The 24868-nt window shown below is 32.7% G+C and overlaps 1 protein-coding gene across 1 annotated transcript in view; it reads left to right on the top strand.

Moving 5' to 3' along the window:
• Positions 1 to 3248: 3248 nt before the first annotated feature.
• The window catches only part of LOC111699553 (cytosolic carboxypeptidase 2), a 40999-nt gene continuing 19379 nt past the window's right edge, over positions 3249 to 24868 (top strand). The window contains exons 1-17 of the mRNA XM_023470256.1: positions 3249 to 3568; positions 5944 to 6043; positions 10978 to 11047; positions 13033 to 13064; positions 14016 to 14079; positions 14347 to 14412; positions 15244 to 15295; positions 16392 to 16552; positions 17250 to 17363; positions 18463 to 18499; positions 19011 to 19146; positions 20170 to 20181; positions 21497 to 21590; positions 21902 to 21953; positions 23096 to 23125; positions 23423 to 23490; positions 24647 to 24707. Of these exons, the coding sequence (XP_023326024.1) occupies positions 3473 to 3568; positions 5944 to 6043; positions 10978 to 11047; positions 13033 to 13064; positions 14016 to 14079; positions 14347 to 14412; positions 15244 to 15295; positions 16392 to 16552; positions 17250 to 17363; positions 18463 to 18499; positions 19011 to 19146; positions 20170 to 20181; positions 21497 to 21590; positions 21902 to 21953; positions 23096 to 23125; positions 23423 to 23490; positions 24647 to 24707 (1245 nt within the window). The 5' untranslated portion in view covers positions 3249 to 3472. The remainder of the gene's footprint in view (positions 3569 to 5943; positions 6044 to 10977; positions 11048 to 13032; positions 13065 to 14015; positions 14080 to 14346; positions 14413 to 15243; positions 15296 to 16391; positions 16553 to 17249; positions 17364 to 18462; positions 18500 to 19010; positions 19147 to 20169; positions 20182 to 21496; positions 21591 to 21901; positions 21954 to 23095; positions 23126 to 23422; positions 23491 to 24646; positions 24708 to 24868) is intronic.

The following is a 24868-nucleotide window of genomic DNA, read 5'->3' as shown; positions in this document are numbered from 1 at the left end:
ATCAAGTTTTCACCCGTTTAGGAACTGTGATGTTTAGGGAAGATAAGGGACAAGACTGAGCTAGAGAGGGGTAAGGGGTACAGTTGATTTAGAAAGGGAGGAGAAGAGGGGGGGGGGGGAACAGGTTCTTTGAGGTACAGGGTGACCCACAAAGGATGAGACTGTAAACTTAAACTTAAACTCTTAAAAGAAGATGTGCATCTACAGTAGGGTTACCAGCAAACTAAACTTTTCGCCAAAAAAGTATTTTCGCGAAATGCGAAAATTTCGCGAAAATGCAAAATTATCTTCACGAAATGTGAAATTTTGTGAAAACCATGAGTTCTATAGCTGCAACAATTAATTTCTCAAAAGAACTGCTCTGATAGCTCAATATTTGAAGTTTTATTATATCATATAAATAATTTCTCTTCCTTTACTTTAATAAATGTTTCATGAAGAGAATTTGATTTAATTCTCTAGCAATCTTTTAAGTTTCTTAATTATTTTGGTTCTTCCCCCGTAGTAGATTTTATTTTGTGTTTAAAGAAGAAAGATATTAGCGGTCGAGAAAGTATTTTCAAGCAAATCTATGAATTGTCTGATGTCTCCTAGTTGTTCTTAAATCTATATTTAATATATTTTGTGTTAATCCATCAATTGGGCTCGCGGATAAATCCCTTTTTGAAAATGAGTCTTGTATTCTCAAAATTTAGTCTTTCTTTATGAATTTTCGCAACTTTTTTGCAAAATTTTAGCAAAAAAAATTGTCTGGCTCATGTTAACGGTTGAAAGGGCGGACAGACAGCTAGATAGCTAGTGAAATCAAATTCTCTTCATCAAACATTTATTAAAAGGAAATTATTTAGATGAAATAATAAAACTTTAAATATTGATCCATCAGAGCAGAGAATTCCATGAGTTCTTTTGAGCAATTAATTGTTGGTGCTATAAAACTCATGCAGTTATCACAAAATTTTGGCATTTCGCGAAAATATTTTCGCAAAATTTTTGCATTCCCATTTTCGTGAAAAATTTTTCGCGAAATGCAATTGAAAATGTCACTTCATTTATTTCTGCGAAAAAATGCAAAATTTTGCGAAAAAGTTTGCAAAATGATACTGAAAATTTCGCATTTTTTCGTATAACATTTGGTTCTCTGGAAACCCTAGTTAAGACCCGATTATAATCTTAACTGAAAAGACATAAACAGTTGATATAGAGGCTCCTTAAACTTTACTCCGAGAGAGTAATCATTCCCTGTTTTGATAAACAAGTTGAGAATTGTGTCCTAGTTGAGACATTAATCGTTTATGAGATCGCGCATAGTGGTAGTGGCGTTAGTGCACAGGATTGTAGCCGTGTGAATCGTGTCCTAGTTGAGACATTGATCAATTAATTGCAAGTGTCCGTGTTGACATTGATAGTGAACGAGATCGCGCCAAGTGGTAGTAATGTTGATAGTTCACGAGATTGTAGCCGTGTGTTGACATTGATAGTCAAGAGAATCTGAGCTGTACCTGGATATGATACCATCTGGTCTGGAAACAGATGCATTAGAGAGGTGTATTTAACACGTGATATCTCGACACCAGTTAACACCAGATAATTTGGGGTCGGACACTAGTGTGTTTACTGGGTAGGTGGGGGAGGATGCAACAAAAGTACAGGATGAACCGAGAATTAACCAAATTGAGTTATTTATGTAAGAAAAATTAATAATATTTGTTTCATTATTACTTTGTTGTAGAAACGCAGTCTCAAGAGTATCATAAAAAAATAATTAATTTCTAGACATATGTTTGGAGAAAGTATAGTTGGGAAATGATGGGGATCCTGTAGGCTATAAAAAATAATAATATTTAAGGATACTTGAAAACATAAATCATAACAACTAAGGAAATGGTCATTAATGGAAACATTTCTTTAAAAGGTTTTGGATTTATTTCCGCCAAAACATTCGTGATATAACTATTAAGTGTTTCATAATATTTCCCACAACGTTTGGCAGTTTACTTCCCAACCCCCATTCCTCAATTTCCCCGACCTCCCCCTTGGATCCCTCCCTCAATCAACATCCCTCCCTCTCTGGAGTCTTTACGAAGTTTTATCAATAATGGTTAAGATCCCGGCTTAGTAATATCCCTTACATCTAGAAATATTATTTAGTTCAGTTCAGGGTTCAGTACAGTTCAGAGTTCAGTTCAGGGTTCAATGCAGTTTAGGGTTCATAGTTCAGTTTAAGGTTCACTTCAGTCCAGAGTTCCGTTCAGAGTTCAGTTCAGTTCAGGGTTCAGTTCAGTTCAGGATTCAGTTTAGTTCAGGGTTCAGTACAGTTCAGAGTTCAGTTCAGGGTTCAGTTCAGTTTAGGGTTCATAGTTAAGTTCAAGGTTCACTTCAGTCCAGAGTTCCGTTCAGAGTTCAGTTCAGTTCAGGGTTCAGTTCAGTTCAGGATTCAGTTTAGTTCAGGGTTCAGTTCAGTTCAGGGTTCAGTTCAGTTCAGGGTTCAGTTCAGTTCAGGGTTCAGTTCAGTTAAGGGCTCAGTTCATTTCAGGGTTTAGTTCAGAGTTTAGTTCAGTTCAGTGTTCAGTTCAGTTCAGTGTTTAGTTCAGTCCAGGGTTCAGTTTAGTCAAGAGTTTAGTTCAGTTCAGGGATCAGTTCAGTTCAGGGTTTAGATTCATTCAGAGTTCAGTTCAGTCCACAGTTCAGTTCAGTCCAGGGTTTATTATAGTTCAGAGTTCAGTTTAATTCAGAATTCATTTCAGACCAGAGTTCGGTCAATTCCAATACTCAGTTTAGTAGAGAGTTCAGTCTAAGGTTTTGTAGTGTCCAGGGTTTTGTTTAGTCCACAGCTAGTCAAGTTAAGTCCAGAGTTCAGTTAAGGTTTCTGTTCAGCTCATAGTTTAGTTCAGTCCAGAGTTCAATTCAGTTCAAAGTTCAGTTCAGATCTGTTCAGAGCTCAGATCTGTACAAAGTTAAGACAAGGATAAGGTTCAATTCATAGTACAGTTGAGTCCACATCAGTTCAGACCAAAGTTCATTCTAGTACAGGATTCAGTAAGGTTCAGAGTTCATTGTTCTGTTCAGAGTTCAGTAAAGGGTTCAGTTCAGTCCGGAGTTCATTCCAGTAGTGTTAAGATTTTAGCTCAGTTCAGAGTTCGGTTCTGTTCAGAATTTAGTTCTGTTCAGAGTTCAGTTCTGTTCAGAGTTCAGTTGTGTTCAGAGTTCAGTTCTGTTCAGAGTTCAGTTCTGTTCAGAGTTCATTCAGTACAGAATTCAGTTCAGTACATAATTCAGTTAGGTTCAGAGTTCAGTATAGTCCAGAATTCAGTCCAAAGTTTAGTTCAGTTCAGAGTTAAGTTTTTAGTTTAGTCAGGTCAGTCAAGATCAGTTCCAGTTTCATTCAATTAAGTCTATTTTTGTCCATTCGTCCATTAATGTCACGTCCATCCTTGAGGAAAATAAATGAAAATGTGTTTAACTTTAAGATAGAATGGATAGAGGTGCGGGGTCAAACGAAGATTTTTCTTGTTTAAATACTGAACAACAATCTTCAGGATACAGTGGAATATATAGGAGGGATACAGAGGTATATAAGATACAGTGGAATATATAGGAGGGATACAGAGGTATATAAAGATTCAGTGGAATTTACAGGAGGAATACATAGGTATATAAATATAGAATACAGTGGAATAGGAGGGATACAGAGGTATATAAATATAGAATACAGTGGAATAGGAGGGATACAGAGCTATATATAGATACAGTGGAATTTATAGGAGGGATATGCAGAGGTATATAAAGATACAGTGGAATATAAAGGAAGGATACAGAAGTATATAAGGATACAGTGGAGTATATTGGAGGGATACAGAGGTATTTTATTACAGAATACAGTGGAATAAATAGTGGGGATACGGATCACATAGATCCAGACTCTCCAGTTGCAAAATTATAAAAAGCTGCAGATCAACTTTGAAGTGTCGCAACACCTTGGCCTTTTATTTGACCTCACTAAGTCACTTATACTTTTTTGTAGTCCTGGGCATGGACCTCTTTGAAGTATAGGGTGAGTCAAAAAAGGGTGGAAAGCGAAATCTTGCATATAATAAAGCAGTTTTTTGGTAATCTCATTTTTAACAAATTTGTATGAAATTTAAAAAAAATTGATAGGCAACCTGATAGACCTTTACAAAAAAATCCGCGAAACTATTTTTTACTCAAAATTAAATCAAATCAAATCAAATCAAATCTTTTATTAGGCCACAAATTATACAATGTACATACATATAAATGCTAATTGAAAATAACAGAAATTAAGAGTATACAATTAGATGAGTAGAAAAGCAAAAGTGTGGGAATATGTTATTTCTATCACACCTTAAAATCTTAAACAAATCAAATGAGTAGTTTTGGAGAAAATGCGCCTAATTAAATTCAGAAAACATATTTTAATAATACATTTTTGTATTCGTATTTTCCTAATATTAAAGTTTAGATATTTTACCTATTTAAAATTCCACATTATAAAAAGAACTTAAAAAGAATAATTATCATTAAAATGATTTGAAAGAAAAATAAAATTGCGGATTTTCTCAATCAAATTTTGCGCATTTTCTCCGAAACTACTAATCTGATTTGTTTAAGATTTTAAAGTGTGATAGAAAATAATATATGCCCACATTTTTGTTTTTCTTCGCATTTAGTTTTGAGTAAAAAATAGTTTTGCAGATTTTTTTAAAGGATCTATCAGATTGCTTATCAACATTTTTTTGAAATTTTATAAATATTTTTTGTTAAAAATGAGATTACCAAAAAAATGCTTTATTTTATGCCAGATCTCCCTTTTTTTCTCACCCAATTTGTTTCATAACAGCTTGCAACCTTTAGATCTGCACTGTACTAGAGGCATACATATGAATATGAATACATATATCTATATATAAAGTTGTAATCTCTGTTTGTCTGTTTGTTTGTCCGATCATAAAGCAGGAACCCCTGGACCGATTTGCCTCAAATTTTGATTGGTGAACTCGGGAGACCCACGATTTTGTTCTTAGCATGGATAAACGGCGGGGATAACTTTTAGTAAACTGAGCAGGCTTGGTTCCCAAAGCTAGTATATATATACATATAAAAGATAGTTGAAGGATAAAGAAGTAGTAAAAAATACATATGTTTAATGTTTATCAAATACAAACTTACACCACAGATGCACACAGAACAGGATTCTCTTTGACTGTGAACTGAGAAGTATGGTATAAAGGGGGAATCCCAAATAAAGATGATTTTTTCCCACAATGAAAATGTTTCAGGTTTTCATGTGAAAATATGCGACAAGAAGTAAAACAAGGTTCAATGTTTTTTATGAGATTATAATTGATTTGAAAACACCCCTTTATGTGGAAAATTCCTATCCCAACATAAAATAAGCAATGTTTACAATGAACCGCAGAGAAACAACTCTTTTAGCCGCGGGACATGCTTCTTAGCCGCACCCACATATAGTTTGATTTAGGTTTAAAGGGACTATAAGCGAAATTTCAAGTATCCTTCCATGCACAGATGACAATGCCTGATTCACGACGGTACCCTTAAAAGTCTAACCTGATCAAGTAGGAATTGTACATCAATGTTCATTTTAGAAAAATGATCATTTTCAATTGTGGTTTTACTACAAAGGTGACTTGCACGAAAACATGACAATTAACTGAATTAAACGCTTTTAAACCCATTGTCCATGCATTATTGATCAGAGAAAGGTTTGCAGGGTACCGTTGTAAATCTGACATTTCCATTTTTGCATGGTGGGTCACTTGAAATTACGCTTACAGTATCTAAAAGGGAGTGACGAGCAAAGTAAGTTACTTGAAGTGAGAGTGCAGCGTTATAGAATAGAATATTAGGCTTCATTTAATACCAATAAAAACAAATAATAGTAAATAATAATAATGATTTTAGTTGAATGTCCGTTGGCCTAGTGAATGCCAAGTATTAAATGAACGAATACGACATATAAGAAGCCTCCCTTCTTCGCCAGAGATCTTCTACGAAAACACAGGTAAAGACAACCATTTTTTAAGATAAAAGGGACTGCATGCGAGTATTTTAAGATGAAAGGGACTGCATGCGAGTAAATAAGATGAAAGGGACTGTATGAGCGTATTTTAAGATCAAAGGAACTGCATTACCGTATTTTAAGATTAAAGGGGCTGCATGAGTGTATTTTAAGATGAAAGGGACTGCATGAGCGTATTTTAAATTTAAAGGGACTGCATTACCACATTTTAAGATGAAAGGGACTGCATGAGCTTATTTTAGGATTAAAGAGACTGTATGAGCTTATTTTAAGATTAAAGGGACTGAATGATCGTATTTTAGATTGAAAGGGACTGCATTACCATATTTTAAGATTAAAGGGACTGCATTGCCGTATTTTAAGATTAAAGGGGCTGCATGAGTGTATTTTAAGATTAAAGGGACTGCATGAGCGTATTTTAAGATTGGGACTGCATGATCTTATTTTAGATTGAAAGGGACTGCATTACCATATTTTAAGATGAAAGGGACTGCATTGCCGTATTTTAAGATTAAAGGGGCTGCATGAGTGTATTTTAAGATTAAGGAACTGCATGAGCGTATTTTAAGATTAAAATGACTGCATGAGCTTATTTTAAGATTAAAGGGACTGTATGAGCTTATTTTAAGATTAAAGGGACTGCATGAGCGTATTTTAAGATTAAAGAGACTGTATGAGCTTATTTTAAGATTAAAGGGACTGCATGAGCTTATTTTAAGATTTAAAGGACTATATGAGCTTATTTTAAGATTAAAGGGACTACATGAGCTTATTTTAAGATTTAAGGGACTGTATGAGCGTATTTTTAGATTAAAGGGACTGCATGAGCGTATTTTAAGATTAAAGGGACTGCATGAGCGTATTTTAAGATTAAAAGGACTGTGTGAGCTTATTTTAAGATGAAAGGGACTGCATGAGCTTATTTTAAGATTAAAGGGACTGCATGAGCGTATTTTAAGATTAAAGGGACTGTATGAGCTTATTTTAAGATTAAAGGGACTGCATGAGCTTATTTTAAGATTTAAAGGACTATATGAGCTTATTTTAAGATTAAAGGGACTGCATGAGCTTATTTTAAGGTTAAAGGGACTGCAAGATCGTATTTTAAGATTAAAGGGACTGCAAGATCGTATTCTAAGATTAAAGGGACTGTATGAGCGTATTTTAAGATTAAAGGGACTGCATGAGCGTATTTTAAGATTAAAGGGACTGTATGATCGTATTTTAAGATTAAAGGCAATGCCTGATCCCAATGGGGCACTTGAAACCTTTATCTAATCAATAATGTGGAAAATACTGATAATTCATTATATAACCCTTAACTTCTTTTTTTCGTTTCATTAAGAATATCATTGACGACTTTTTTAAGGTTTCCAGAAAACTAGATTTCAGATAATTTTTCCATAGATTTGCCTGTCGTCATTATAAAATCTCATGTTATGTCGTTAACCCTTTATATAATAACTGGAGCTGTGCTCGTGCTATATATGGTTTAGCTAAACTGAACAACGCCATGAGTCCTAACTGGATTTATACAGGGTTTTGGTTAGCGGTACCATCCAGTGATTATATAACTTTACCCCCCCCCCTCCCCTTATTTAACTCTCTTTTGCATCTTTGATTTCAATTTATGCAAAAACCTGATTTTCGTATTGCAACAGCTATGCCTTGCGTTGTAGTTGTAACGTTGGATATTTTTAGTTTAACAAGCCCCGCGCCGCGCCGGAGGGATACAAAAAAGTTATTAAAAACCACATCTATGGTGCAACAAAGGGGGGTAGGGGAGATTACAAAAGAAAGTAAAGGGCGGCGCCTTCTTCCATCAGAGAAAATTTTATAAAAACATGATATTTTCTTGAAATTAATGTCGAATGATTATAAATTTTAAGTTTTCATTCTAAAAATAATATAATGTCCATCACTTAAAGGCATCCAAATCACCCAAAGTGACATTCATATTGCTAACAATATAAATTTTTTGTATGATTTCAATTATAGGAATAGGTATGCGCAGCAAAGCAATTCTATAAATCGTGTAAATACGTCTGTTCCTTCAACAAACAACAAAAACTGTATCCTAATGAATTAAGAAAGTAAACGTAAAATTAACGAAATTCGTCAGTCTGCTCTGTTCAATAATTGTTCATTTACCAATCAAATTATATATTTGTTTCTTGAACACAATTAATTTTTGTATAACTTTCCGTAATGTTCATATCAAAAGACAAAATGCATTCCTACAAAATTGTTATTTGTTTACTAAGTAAAAGAGACTAAATAAACAAAACAAAGCATAAACATCACAAAGCAGGAAGGATAAAAAAATACCAAAACGTTGCAAATGAAATTAACTTCAAAAATATTTGCCAGGTTTTTATTTTTTTTTATTTTCCAATAGATAAAACTACACAGACAAAAACAAGATGACTAACTGAATACATATATTCGTAGCCCCCCCCCCCCGTACAATTTTTGGTCTGTAAATCACCTTTATGCAGTTTAGGCAAAGAAATTGTTTTCAAAAAATTTTAGCATAGCATCAAATTATTTTTATTCAATTCCGTGGACGGTCCATTTCTAAAAACATTAAATTCTCAATGCAAAATGCAGTTTTTATCTTAATAAATCCATGTTGCATTTTTTGAAATTACTGCAAAGTTATGCAAAAGTAAGATTGTTGGATGCGTTGGTTTTAAATAATGATTATCCAAATTCAATTATTCTCATCCATGCGAAACAAACTATATAAGTGAACTACCAAACATATGAGTAAATTCAAACTTAGAAGAACTCACAATTTTCTGGGCAAACTAAATATCTATAAGACGTATATTGTAACCATCCCCCCCCCTCCCTGCTGAGGATGGGTATAGAGCATGGAAAATTCTTCAGAACAAACCAACCCAAACCTGGCCCCCTCCCCCTGCTCCAGCCGCCTTATCTAGTGTTGCCACCCTACAGGGATTGACCAGCCAGAATTAAGAATTGGCGGGATCTGGGTTCAGAACACAGAGAGGGAGAGAGAAAGAAGCCAGTTGTGCGCCAGCTCTCACAAGGAGAGGATGAAGACATTCGCCAACTCCCCACAGTGGTAAGAAGCAGTCAGTCCAAAGGAATAGAAAATGCTTGGACGGATTGGAGCTGTGGGAAAACAACATGCTGAAGGAGATTTGTTACCAGAACAAGGATGGTGCCAGAAGAGATATGTTGCCTGAGGGGATAATTGGCCTGAGGAGATATGTTGCCTGAGGAGATACGGAGCCCTGAGGAGATACCATGTTGAAGGTATCTAGCCAAGGAGTATCTAGCCAAAGGAGGTATCTAGCCAAAGGAGTATCCAGCCAAGGAGTATCCGGCCAAAGGAGTAACCCATCACTGAGTGCCAAATCTGTGTTTTTTGACTTTAGTTATTTATTCCTTAATTTTGTTTCTCTTTAATATAAATGTTCAACTACTTTGTTCTATTATTGGTGTGTGACTTGAAGACTACTAGAATATTGTTACCCACCTTTGTGGGTATCCTTTCAAATATAACAATATAGTTATCAAATTTTAATTTTTCAAAAAAAGGGAAAAAGGAATTTTAAATACTGTTCTTACTCGAAGCTAAGTGGATGATCCTGTCCAAATCTCTTACTCCTTATTTAATATAATAGTTTCCTTTACGTTATATATTTTAAAAATAAGTGCAAGGAAAAGAATAAAAATATAAGTCACCAAGTATAATATATAATAATATATAATATAAGTATAATACATACGTATAGACTTAAACACAATAGGTTATATTCCGAACAACTTTACTATAAAGAGGGAGTGAGGCTCAATTAAAAAGGGGGAAATTATCTAACTCAAGTTAAGGGTTACGCAAAATAATACCTAGAGCAGCAAAAAGAAGGTCCCCTGGGAAAGGTATCGCACTCCTCCCTGAAGGGAGGGAAGGGGCCTTTTATACTTTTTGAAAAGGGGGGAAAAAGGGTATTTGCGCAACCAAAAAAAGGGAGGGGAGGGTTGCGTTGGTAGGAACAAAAAGGTTTGAAAATGGGGGAACATCAATTAAGGGTAGAGACATAGGGGGGTGGGAGGCCTACGTGGGCCTATGTATAATTAGGGTAATCAGGCAGGGGGATGACAATTTGTGTACCACTAGGCCTGACAGGATAAGGCCTAGCTACGCTATAAAAAAGGAGGGGGGGAATCGATAAGAGTAAAAAGAGAAGGGAAGCCTGCACCTGCAGAGATCTAATTATGGTAATTACAGGCATCGAAAGTTCTAGATCTCCGATAGACTAAACTAATTATCTTCTCTCTCAGCAAGCATAAGTTTTTTATACATCACATCACCACAGATTGTTGATGTTTATGTCCTCGTCTTCGGAAGAGGAGATGTCTATGATTATTCCTTCATCCGAAAACTCATCTTCAAACTCTCAAAATCCTCGGCATCTTCTGAATCTTCATGGAGAGCATTTAACTCCGAGTCGGGGGTGCATGTACAGTAATCCTGAAACAAGTAACCATTATGGTAGAAATACATACAGTTATGTACAACTATTTTTACAATGTTGTGCAAATACTAAAAACATTCCACGTAATTTGTGTACTTCCTTGCACTCGAAATGTGTGCTTAATCCCGCGCAAATAAAGGGATTTTCTCGAACAAATAATATACAGTTAATCGCAAAATTGCGCATTTATGAGCTGCTTATGGTCCAACAAAGGCCCTAAGCTTGCATCATAAATATGCCTAAGCAGTCATAGGTTTTGATCTGTCATTCAAAAGCCATAAAATATGTAATTTTTTACTTTTAATATAAATACACCGAGCCGAAATAGTAAAAATAAATTAAACGAACACTTTATCTTTTTTCAAAAAACTTTGTATGTCGTAAAACAAAATCTTAATAAATATTTAGGACGGGAACCTCAACCCCGACCAATAGGAGAAGAGCATGGAACCTTGGTCTACCATTATAAACCAAACAGGTTTTTGTTTTGTTTTTGTTAACTGAGAGCATTTTTGTTGGATAAACTATCTGACAGGGGTTATCCACTATCCAAGCAGTTTTTAATGCCCCTAGTTTTCAGATCCACCGTGTTAACCTTTTGGAGAAAATATTAACCTTTTTAACATGTATAAATGATTGAGATATATTTGTTTTTCTCTCAATGATTTTGGTATTCTCGGGCAAAGACTAAATGCAGTTGTCGGTGTAATTATATCAATACAATGAAGACTACTTTCTATTAAGGGTTTGATTTCTATTAAGCTGTTTTTCAAAATACAACTTTACTTTTAAAAAATGAAATAAAAAGATATTCTTATTGTATATGATATAAACGACAATATGAAGTGGGGTGGGGGTAGAGCGTTTTTATGGGGTAGGGTAGGGAGTGTGTGACACCAGTTCTCGTTAGCTCACTGAAGTAAACTTGTCCCCATCCAGTAATTGGATTAGTGTCCAGACTGGTGTTCATGGGTTCGATTCTCGTACTCCACTCAAACCTGTGTTTTTAAAAATATCTGGAGCAGACATCTGGTTAAGCAGTTATGACCACCTGACGGATGTAGGAGGACAGAGGGGCGGCTGTCAACAACTCTCGCAGCGAAAGGGTGCGTGCTTTCTACTCAACAAGAAAGAAACTTTAATTGATCCAATTAAATGATGATCAAGAGAGGAAAGGTGTACAAGCAGGGAGAGTCTATGGATGCTATGGGTAACTGGAGGTATCCAATCCGGGCTTACCAATGATTGGTAGCAATGAGTGTGATGTTTCCTGTCTGTAAGGCACCCGGGCCTTATTCCAGTATATCAGAAGAATTACTGCACTCAGGCCCATGAAGCCCTTTATAGGCATCTGGAATCTTGTCAACCATCTTCTCAGTATAAATGAAACGTGGATGCATGTGCTGCCAGATTACAACCCCTGGTAGATAAAAATAAAACCAAACAACACCTAACTTACCCAATAGAAAAATTCCAAGATTTGATCGTAACAACCCGATTATGTCCTGGGTACAAAAAATCTCTTTATTTGATATATATACGACAAGGACTGTAGAAAATAGCTTTTCCTGTTTACGTTAAGTTTAAACAAAAGTCATTTGTTAAAATGTTGACTCAAAATCTGATATTGTTTAAAAATTTTGCTCAGTCGAAAAAGTACAGGGTGTCCCAAAAAAACTTTGCTGTCTCTGTATTGGGTGGAAACAGTTTTTATGTTACAATAACTTTTTCGAGCTTTATATGTGACACCTTAATTGTGAAAATTGAAGGAAAATTTTCCCTAATGGCAACCAAGACTAAAACCACAATTGCATTTTTTTTGGATGCCAAAAAAACCATGTTTACTTTTTTGGATGCCAAAAAAAACTATGTTTACTTAATGTTTGTACTTTTTATCTAAATGCAGGGAACATTAGATATTGGAATTGCGTGCCGGGTCCCGCAGCTATATTTTATTGAATTATAAAAATTCTAGCTTTTAAGATATCGGGAAAAAGAAGGAAAAAGTTGTTAAAGGTCAAGAGTATTTTTTTCGAAATAAAAAAAAAATCTCTCTGCCTTTGAACTCTTTGCTCTGCAGTCAGTCTTCGTCACCAGCAATTCTAAAGTAACAATTCCAGTTTTCGTCACTAGCAATTCTGAAATAACGATTCCAGTTTTTGTCACTAGCAATTCTAAAATAACCATTCCAGTTTTCGTCACTAGCAATTCTGAAATAACGATTCCAGTTTTCGTCACTAGCAATTCTAAAATAACCATTCCATTTTTACAAATAACATTCTATTTTTTAGTCCCACTGTAAATTTTTAAATTAAAACAGTTAAGATAAATTAAAATTGCAAAACCAATTTTTTTTAAATTGTTACAGTATCAGGTTTATTTTTCCTTCAAATTTAAATTAACTAAATCAAAAACAGTATTTAACATTTTTATCAAAAAACTTGTTATTTTAATTTATTTCAGCCAAGGAAACTTCTTCTCAAGATCGAGCTCAGGAAAACCAAACAAAACTATTTCAATCTATAAAATGATTCTCTTCGCTCATATATATATGTGTGTATTAGCTATGGCTGACTAAACGGCTGGACCAAATGGGCTGGATTATTCGGTGAGGAAACCCATGTGCTATACATAGGCTAAACAAATTTCGATTTTTTTTTCTTTCAAAAATAATTTTTTTTTTCAAAAATCGAAATTTTGTTTCGAATTAAAAAAAAAATCCAAGGGCAACGCCGGTTACTTGAGCTAGTTACACATATTGAAATTGTCATTAAACTTGACATGTAACTTATGATGTTATGTTTGCGAATTTCGCGTCACCAAAATGCAAAAAACGTAACTTTCTTAATAAGATGTTCTAAAATTTAAACAAATAGATTTTGTCCCTAGTAAATAATGGCTAATCCTTGATGTCCCGCCTGGTTTGTACCTAGTAAATAATCCTTGATGTCCCGCCTGGTTTGTCCCTAGTAAATAATGGCTAATCCTCAATGTCCCGCCTGGTTTGTCCCTTGTAAATAATCCTTGATGTCCCGCCTGGTTGGTCCCTTGTAAATAATCCTTGATGTCCCGCCTGGTTTGTCCCTATAGAGAGTTATAATTTCAGACTTTTCATCATTTTAATTAATATCCTAAAATTATCAGTAAGACAAACAGTTTGTTAGTAATAGCAATTAAAAGTTAAAAATAGATATAAACAACCTTTCCAACTTCTCCGTATCCAAGAAATATATAGACAATGTTCAGAATATTTTGGTTTACTTTCAATATTTGGTTTGGTTTAGTTTAAATATTTTGTTTTGATTTCAATATATGGTTTGGCTTGGTTGAATACTTGGTTTGATTTGAATTTTTGGATTAATCCAAAAATTTGGTTTTGTTTTGTTTGAATACTTACAAATTCAAATATTTGGTTTGGTTAAAATATCTGGTTTGGTTTGGAGTAGGAGGATGCCCAACCGAGGATATTCTTCAGGTTGTAGAAGATAAGACCCTCATCTTTGAGAGCAGGTTTCAAAGAATTTTTTTTACCAAATTTTTTCTTTACGACTTTAATTTTTAAATAATAAAACTTAATATGGGAAATATTTCCAAAGTTAAGCTTTGTCCATGTCTTTGCCATTTTTTCCGGAAATTTTAAAATGCGTATTTTGTTTAACTTTTTTAATCCATTTTAAACCCAAAATTTTAAGATATTTTTTAATTAAAAAAATTAAGTTATACAATAAAAATAAAAGAAATCATTTGTTTTTTTCAATGATTTGTTATTTTTGTTAGGTTTGAGAGTGGAAATCTCGAAAAGGCGATAAAAATAACAGATACATACTATGAACTTTATTTAAGGAACCATGCTGTTTAAATAACTTAAAGAGACTGTTAACGATTGGCATTTCCAATTCACAACGGTAACCTTTGAACCTTAGCTTGAGCAACAACTATGAAGATGTCGTCTTCTGTCTGTTGAAAACTGTTGAATTCTGTCAAATTCCATCTTTTCTTCTGATGTACGTGTAAATTCAAAGATATGACCGCCACACAAGAATGTCATACATCATGTTTGCTCAGAATAAGCTAGGTTTCAAGGTTCCCTTCTGAATCGGACAAGGCACGTGGATTTAATTGTTCTGTTCTTATTCCAGGACTTTCGATCAAAATTTGACCTAGATTCAACATAAATATTTCGCCTTTTTCTTAAATACTTTGTTGTGGGAATTTGCGTTTTGAATCAAAAACAGACATCTCCTAAATTTTAAACAAGGTTGAATTATAAACCAAAAAGCGTTTGATTCAGAGGCGCAACTAGGGGGGGGGCGGCCTGGCGCGCGCTCTCCCCTAGCACCTGAGAGGGGGGGGCCCCCCCCTGCAGAATGAAAAGAAAGAAAGAATGGCGAAAATCAGTATCACAGGAATAAGAAAACCAATAGAGTTATTGTAGAAATTTTATTATACTAAAGTTAGTTTTAAAAATAAATAATATATTGCCCCCCCCCCCTAGCAAAAGTCCTAGTTGCGCCTCTGGTTTGATTTGAAATAGAGGAAACCGAATGCATCTTATTCTGGTTAGTCCGGGCCCCAGGGTGAAGGGGAAATTACATTAAATTATTAGTTAACGCAAACCTGTGAAGATGACAATTTATTAAACCTGTAATTATTTATTGCATGGATGCGGTTTAGAAATGACCTGTACACTTCAAGACACTGCCAGTGGTTCTACTTTCAAATTAAGGAATCGGAAATATAAAAAAAAAAATTTAAAAACGAGTGCATCACATGCAACCATTTTTGTACATCATGAAGCTAAAATTAATGTCTCATATTATTAAGATGTTTTGATTGTTGGATTTCAAATATTAAATTTGATTTCAGAGATATATTTTTTGGAGGCAAAACTTTATAATTTTGACTGTTCATGAACATTATTCATAATCTTTGGAGTTCCACAAAAAGTTTTGGACATTTATATGTCGACACAAACACAGACAAGAAGATTAATTTTATTTTTTAGACAGAAACCAATCTTGGCGTATTCCCCTGTAAACCAAACTAATCGTATAAAATTGTTCCAAGTGTAAAGGGGAATATTAAGATCTGAAGGCTTGTGTGATTTGATCAAAGCAATTGAGAACAAAATTATTCCCCTATAATGATTTATTAATCGCTCCCCGATTTCCGGCTGTTATAGTTTTTGATGAAAATAAAAATACTATTTTACCCTATCTCGGATGAGGTACTTTAAACCTTGTATCCTGTAGAGGAGGGGGGGGGGGTTCATCCCTTCCCCTTCGTGCAACACGATTATGACTAAATGATTCAGAGAATGATTCAGAGAAGATCGAAGATAAAAATCTACCACCATTTTTTTAAGTTTTTTAAAGAAAATAATGAATAAAATATACATTCAAATAGACACCTGATATATTTTAAGGATGTACTTAGCGCTAAACGATTAAAATACTATTCATTCACCAGAAACCCTGTTATCAAGAATCCGTAATTGGTAAAATAATTAAACCTTAACATATAATAAAATGCATATTTAATTAACTGTACAACGATATTAAAGAAATCATAGTAATATTGCACAATCTGCATAAAAACAAAAAATTAAAGAAATCATCAAAAATCCGCATATCCATAATATTTAGTTTGTTACAAAAGCAAGTCCGGAACAATTTTATATGTAGTTATGACACCTTATTTTACTATTTTTTACATTTTTGTATTCAACACTTCTTGCTCCGTCCTGCATGACATCAACGCTATGCAGCGCTACTGTCATAAAAATAATTACTACGTTTCTTTAAAAAATTATATTTTCGCAGAATATGAAAACTGATGTAAAATACCGGTTTTCAATTGTAAACTTTACGAAGCCTGACTCCCTGTACACGTGTGGCATGAAACCGGTTCTTTATTCTAAAATAGAGGCGGACCGCCATTTTGTCAGCTGGACACGTGTTGGTGACCTCATAAGATATTACAGGTTATTTCTTATTTTAACAGAAGCTAGAACTCTAGAGCTGAAAACTTTAGAATGGTGGATGTCGAGATCAATGCTTGATCTCCTCTTTTTCTTAATATCCAGATTAAATAATGCTTGTTCTCCTCTTGTTATTAATCTCCAGATTAATCAATCGATCGGGATTAAGGATATCCCATTCTAAAGTTTTCAGCTCAGGTCTCATCCCTTCTTATTTCTGATTTTACTGAAAACCTGCTTCTTCTTGAATAATCAAAAAAAAAAACATTAAAATAATTCATTCAGCCGACTTTTCCTTTTTATTGGTGAATTTAAATTTATTTAGAAAATACTCACTTTTTAGAGTCACGTACTATCACTACTATTGGCAAATATTTCCAAACCCAACTTTTAGAAAGAAGTTCGAAACTTTTTCTAAAACTTTTATGGGTAAATTTTCAGAATAAAAAATTAGATTTTTTATAAAATTATATATATTTTTTGACTGGGCAACACTCCAACTTGATGGTCTGTATGTCCCTGAAAATAAATATGAATAGAAAATAATAGAGGAATAAAAACTTAAATTTGCCTTTGCAAATAAAACTGTAAGTCTTAAATTATTTAGTCTCACAGAACTCTAAGGTCTAGTGCATTAGGTTGCAAAGATAAGGGGATTAAAAAATAGAGTTTGTGGCAAAAACTGAATTCCTTTGTCCAGGAATGACTCAATGAATGATGATGAAGAGGATCCGAATACGTACACGCTGACCTTCACGCTCTCATTTCCTCATGAGAAGGATACAGTTTACTTAGCACACTGTTTCCCTTACAGGTAGTCCAGCGTCTGTCCTATTTTAAAGGGACTGTTTATTGTATAAAGCGTAGTTTTAAGTGACCCTTCATGCACAGAACAATCACAACGATACCTCTGAAACCTTTATCTGATCAATAATGCAGTTTTTCTTGGTTAAAAAGTGTTAATTTCTGATAATTCCTTTATGTTTTCCTGCAGTAGAAATGCACCATGTTACTTTTGTGGTAATTAGTGCTTTATCAGACGAAGATTTTAAGATGTGAATCGGGCATTGCCATCTTTGTATAAAGGGTCACTTGAAATTTTGCTGACATTCCCTTTAACCCTTCACTTTAAAACCAATAATACATACAAACATTGATAACAATTTTATATCCCTTTTAATTGACAGCTTGTCTTTGTTTACCTGTTAATTTGTCTCTGCTTGTACGAAATCTTAGTTGACATCAAAACTGATATAAATAGTCGTCTTTATTGTATTGTTATACACGACTACAACGCTACAATTTTCCTATTTTTGTTATTAATGTTTTGGGTTTACTTTCAAATAATAAAGTTTGTTGCACTTTGTTAAATATATTTTGTACAAAATCTAAACTTGACCGAGTTAAATCCGGTGTAACTTTGTCATGCAATTAGGAAAGTGTTTCCGGATACTGCTTTCAGATCCTTGAAACAGTACGTCACTCTTTCTTCTTACTAAATGGTTAAAATTATTTGTAAAATTGCTGAAGGACACTTAGAGCCAACTTTAATAACAATGACAATAATAATAGTAATTATTTAATCCCGCCGGGATATTTTTATTGAAAGATACTTTGAAAATCTACAAAGGCAAAAAAATTCCGCAAAATTCGCAAGCCCTCGGGTTTATCATTGATTCCCCTGGGGGGTTTAAATTTCTATTGATTCTAATTTGTCTGAGAGTAAATGATACATTGATTCTAATTTGTCTGAGAGTAAATGACAATTCTTTGTGAAAATTAATTTAATGCAAACATTCATATTAAATCGATTAAAAGTTGAATGAAAATTGTTGCATTTAAAAAAAAACAGCTTTTTATAAAGGAATTATAAACTTTCCTACTTCTAATAATAAGTTTTTTTTCTGATCCAGGTATTCAGATGTTCTAGAAGATTTACTTAATATTCAGGAAAACCTAATATAAAATTTTAAACATTTTAATGTTTTTTTTCTTTAAACATTGAAGATTCTTTTTATTTAATAAGCTGATTTTTAAGCTGTTGTTATTGGCAAAACTGTTTGCTTTATAAAAATATCAAATACACATGTCGTCTTCATATTTTACAGAATTATGGGTCCCGCTGTAAGTATCACAACAAAATCTTTCTTTCGTTTGATTTGAAAGGAGTTGAGTATTTTCCACAAACTCAAATTTTCTAATCCCTATATGTTTGAAACCTTATGGGGTAAACTTTTGATATTCAAAACTTAGTTTATTTGATCTAACAGTATTTATAAGGTCTACGACATTGGGTTGCATAGATATAGGGATAAGAAAATCAGAGTTTCCGGAAAAGTACTGAATCCTTTACTATAAATGCAAACTATATATTTCAGCGTACTTTTTTTGGAATCATTTTAAATTTTCTCCAGAAGGAAAAGCTTTAGCTCAAATATATATAAATATAAGTGCATAACAGAACGACGAGCTAAGATCTGTAGTGTGTGATCAGAAAGTATTATGTAAAACCCTTGCTGGTAATCCAGTCCATCTTCTTACTGTCACCAATCCAGCTTCAGAGGTTAGAATTTTAGTTCAGAAAAGGAACTGTAATCGTAATTTTAGGTCACCCTCCATGTAAAGACTTTATATAAACCTTTAAATTTTAATCTGAACAAAAAATGGAAGATGAGTAAGTCGTTTTTACCGACATAAAAAGAATACGCGCAAGTCACTTTTACAGAGAAGTCAGAAATGAAAAATAAAAATAAGCAGTTTCAATAAACAAAACATGGAAATATAATTCAAACAAAGCATTTAAATGGTACCATTGTAATTAGGGCATAGTCATCTTTGCATGGAGGGTCAATAAAAAATCAATTTATGCATGTACCAGTTTGATTTTTACCTGGCCCGATCTTAGATGATTCAAAGCCGTACTGTACATGAGTCTTATTTTGATATGACCTGAGCTTAATAAATCCTGTCATAAATATTATTTCTTTAGTCTTTTGGTTTGAAACATTTTCTTAAATATAAGTATATTCATGTTTATAAATTGGATTTTCTTCAACTATTTTTTTATGAATAAGGTTTTCATTAAGAAGGAAAAGAAATGAAAAAAACATTAAAATTAATCTTTTCATATCTTTATATTTTCCGTAAAAATGATTAATCTATAAAAAATACACATAAAAGGAAAAGAGAAGTAGATTTATATGAAAAACACGTCAAACTTTTTAGTGTTTTTAAACATAACTCCTTATATTGAATATACCTATTTAGAAGAACAAGATCTTTTTAGTGTTTTTAAACATAACTCCTTATATTGAATATACCTATTTAGAAGAACAAGATCTTTTTAGTGTTTTTAAACATAACTCCTTATATTGAATATACCTATTTAGAAGAACAAGATCTTTTTGAATTTCTAAATTCTTATATGTTACCGAAGAAATGTACTACCCAATCGCATACATTTATTTTAATTGTAAGCTACATGTAATCTCTTAGAAACAAATAAGCAACTAAATTACTGCACCATGGTTCTTATGAACACACCAATCTGCTTCAAAAAGGCAAAAAATATTGTCCATTTTATTTTATGAACATAAAATATTGTCCATATAACATTATAGAGTACATTACAGGTACATGTGTAAATACAGTGAGTGCTATAGAGTACATAACAGGTACATGTGTACTGGGGTGCTACAGTGTAATATAGAATGTATCACTGGTTTATGTGTACTGAGGTGCTTACACTGCAGGTGCATGCGTACTGGAGTGCTATTCATCGTACATAACAGGTACACGTGAGATGGAGTGCTATGCAGAGTACAGCACAGGTACATGTAACCTAGAGTGATATATAGAGTACATTACAGGTACATGTGTCCTCGACTTTAAGTGCTATATAGAGTACATTGCAGGTACAAGTGATCGGTACTACTACTGGGTTGCTATGTATGTATATATATAGGTTCATTTGTAATGTCTACAGGGTGCTAAAGAGTACATTACAAATACATGCTATTACTGTACAGGGGGTGCTAGTATAGAGAGAACATTACAGCTACATGTGTTTATAAAATACAATCTATTATAAGTGCACAGCACACGTCTGTTATGTAATACTGAAAGTCTTTCTGAAGCATTCACACAATTAGATTAAACTGTAAATATTCCATTTCATTCTTCATTCTAGTGTTAATCCTCCCGTTGCATTAATATGGCTTCTTTTGGAATAAATGAATAATGAATATGCATTCTTTTACTTCCTAGTTTCATCAAAACTGAAATTAAGCCTTTTTCATTGTATGAAAAGGATTTTTCATTTCTTTCAAAAAAGTGTCAATGTTTTCTAAATCGTGGTTACTGGTTAGTACTAACATATTTCGGACTAACAGTTCTTCTGAAGCAGTCACATGATATATTCAGCTCAGAACTTAAGTCACAGTCACATGATATATTCAGCTCAGAATTTAAGTCACAGTCACATGATATATTCAGCTCAGAACTCTTTCAAGTTCTTGGGAATTCGTGAACACCGTAATACGGAAAGATTTAAATTATAACAGACACTTTAATTTATTAAATTGCTTTTTTATACAAGGCACCAATTCTCTTTAATGAATTTAGTTTCAATGTATCAATGCATTACTCAACCTGTAAAAATTTTGCTGAATACATTACAAAACAAAAAATAAAAATTTGAAAGGTTAGCATATGTTTTTCATTTAACATTTTAACTTACGTGCAGTAATATTAAGTGACCCTACATAAAAAGAAGGAAATGACACAAGTTTCAATTCAACAAATAAAAATTTAAATTTTAAAAATTGAATTTTTTTGACATTTCTAAAACCATCATCCTTAAAGGCTACAATTGGTGGGTTACTTGAAATTACATTTACAGTTTCTTCTAAAATAAAATGTTCAAATCCAACATGACTCTTATTATAGGAAACTCTAAAACGGCCCATGAGCTACGGGAAAGGTTTGTTTTTAAGATAGTTCCTATGCTCAATCCAGATGGAGTTATAGTCGGAAACACAAGGAAACACACGAGTACAAAACTTAAACTTATAAAAATGCAATAGATTATTTTTAAAAAAGAAAATTTTAGAAAAATGAAAATTATCATTATAAAAACGTATCTTTTGACATTTTTGTATGTCAGAAGGGAAAATATTTATTCATTTTTAAGAAATAAAAAAATTATGTAAATGCTAATGCAATCATCAATAAAACAACAGCAAGAAAATACAATAGATTATCTGGAAAAAAGGCCTGTGAAGATACAAAAGTAAAAGTTATCATTATGAAAAAGTTTCTTTTAACATGTTTGTGCTGATGTGTTATGTAAAGATGTAATATGACTGGACGGGATCTAAATAGACAATATAAAAATGTCATGAAGGAAATTATTAATTCATTTTTTGTAAAAAAAAATGAAATCAATAGTAATAATAATAATCTTGACCAAGAAGTAAAATTATGTAAGTTTCTACCTACTGTCAAGGTCTGAAAATACAACAAAACGTTCTTCCTGTACTTTTATTCTTGAGTCTTTATTTACAAGGACTTGTAATACTCTACATTTAACAAAGGAAAACAACAAGAAAAAATTCTCAGACAGAGCCATGGAACTTTTATAAACTTATAATTAGAGGCCTATATAAGTCTAGTTATTTAAACAAATTTATAGATCAGAGGCCGAATTTAAAGAATTTGAGCCGCGGCTTAAATGTGAGACGCGGCTCAAATATGGTTGGTTCCACTTAAAATTGTATTCAATGTTGCAAGATTTAAGACGGTGCTCAATTGAAACCGATATTTGGCAGATTTGAGACGCGGCTCAAATACTTCAATTCGGACTTAGAATTAGTAATTAGAGGGTTCAATCAAACTTGTTCTTTTTCTAGGTTTTTAAGTTGATCACAATTTAAAGTTGTGTGTGAAAAGAATGCCTGATTTCTGATCATTTTTGTTTTAAAAACTGAATATTTTTCATTGGGGTTTCTAAATAAAGAAACTTTCCTCAGAAAAATATAACGGAAAAAAAAATAAAACACATTTTAAGTAAAAATAAACGTATATTTAGATAAATGTTGAAGGGTACAGATGCATTTACATTGAAATTCAATGTTTCTTAAAAATAAAAATGGATCAAAAGATAAGATTGTCCAAAAGTACTAAGAATATGAAATTAGATAAAAATTATGACCTGTGTCCCAATATGATGAATTTAAGCCGCGTCTCAAATCCCCCAAAAACCGGTTTCAGTTTGAGCGCCGGCTTAAATCTTGAAAATTAAATACAATTTAAGTGGAACCAACTATATTTAAGCCCCGGCTTAAATTAAAGCCGTGGTTCAAATTCTTTAAATTTGATCTCTGAAATTATTAATCAAATAATCTTATATTCTCAAAATTGGAATAAATATAGGTAAAAATAGATAATAATTTAATAGTTAAATAGTTCACTTTTGAAAATAAATTGGCTAATTGAAAAAATAGATTTATTCACTGAAATTATAAAAAATGAATTAAATGATTTTAGGAAGCTTTTCCACCCGTCTACCATGTTAAGGAAAGTAACTTGGCAATATTTTAGTTTTACGAAATTCTTTTGTTGTCCATGAAACGACATTTTTCTCCTTTTTAATGAGATTTTATAAAAGCGACAAATCATGATTTGTCATAAACAATTATGTTTTGTTAAATCAAACTTTATAAATGCACCAAAAACTTTAAATTATTAAGTTATTTCTACCAGGCAATAAATCTAAAAGGAAAACTTAAAAATAACAGAAAAAGTTAACAACAACTGAAAACAAACTAAAATCTCCTTTAAAGTTAAAAAAGAAAAGTTACTTGGTTTGAGTAGATGTTAATAAAAAAACTACTGGAGGAAGGAACTGTTGCAATGTACTGTGATTTTCATGCTCATTCTAGGAAACATTTGAAATAAAAAAATATGTTTTAACTTTTCCGATTAATCAATAAAATTTTTTTATTACTCTATTAATAAAAAATTCGATCGACTAAGGCATTCCTTACACTCGCCGCCCTTAAAACAAAGTGCATCCTGTCTGTATCGAAATTTTTTCAATCATATTTAAATACGACACGAAACATGACAGTTGGTGAATAGTTTAAATGTCTTCTTCCATAATATGTCAAGTTGTTTGTTGCCAAACAGAATAATAATAAATATTTTATGTTATCCATATTAAAGTAAAGTTGATTTCTAAGTAAAATATATAATTGAGTAAAGTTTTTTTTAAGCTAAATAAACTGCAAAAATTGTCTTTAATATCTAATACAGCATATGGAAGACGACATTTAAAACTATTTACCAACTGTCGTGTTTCGTGGGACATCCTGTATCTGATTCTAATCCTATCAAAAAGAGCGCGCAAGACCTTAACAAACTATAAGAAAGCAAATACGATGTATATCACATTTAATAAAATGGGCGCTAAAGTTTAGTCTCACTGAACCTCAAGATTACCGCGGTCACAAACTAAGGGATTAAAAAAATCACGTTTGTAAAAAGAGATAAAGTTATACTGTCCTTTGTTTAACAAATGTTACACCATATGTACATATGTACAATGTACATATACTGTATTATATATGTATATAATTATAAGAGAAATCATGCACATACGCAAGAAATCTTTCCCATAAAGAACCTGAGACGAGACGGTTAATTACAGAAATTTTCGAAATTCTTACAGTGAAACCCTTAATAACGAATACATCGAAAGAATTCGTCAAATGTCGTATTCTTCACTTTCTGATAATGGAATGTTGCAGATATTTAGTTTTTAATTAAATGATTATATGGAACTCTTAAAACTGTTCCCACATATTCATGGCTATTTATTTATTTGCACAAATACTAAAATTTAAGTAATATATAGTATAAAACTCATTGAAAAATTGTCAAGACGACATTTGGTAAATTCTTCCGATGTATTCGTTATTAAGGGTTTCACTGTATTTCGCGGATTTGTTTCCTTTTGGTTCAGAACATGCATTGAAAGATGTTTATTCATTACTGTTACAAAAGTTAAAAAAGTTACAAAATGTTATTCGGTGTCAGGAAATTCAACATATTTATGTACGGCTGTGAAAATAGGAGACACAGTGAAAAATATTTACGGGTAATCATGAATATGAAAAATCTCCTCCATTTAAAGATACATATATATACGATAAGAAACAGATTCAGTCACATTGTGATGGCGTAGAACTGTTTAGATATAGGGTCACATAAATTTTCCTTGATAGTCCTAATTTTCATTTCTTTTGAAAAAATTATCTG

The sequence above is a fragment of the Eurytemora carolleeae genome, unplaced genomic scaffold (genome assembly GCF_000591075.1).
Source record: "Eurytemora carolleeae unplaced genomic scaffold, Eaff_2.0 scaffold123, whole genome shotgun sequence".
Lineage (NCBI taxonomy): Eukaryota > Metazoa > Arthropoda > Copepoda > Calanoida > Temoridae > Eurytemora > Eurytemora carolleeae.
The sequence above is the reverse complement of the archived record's forward strand: the minus strand, read 5'-3'. Positions and strand labels throughout refer to the sequence as shown.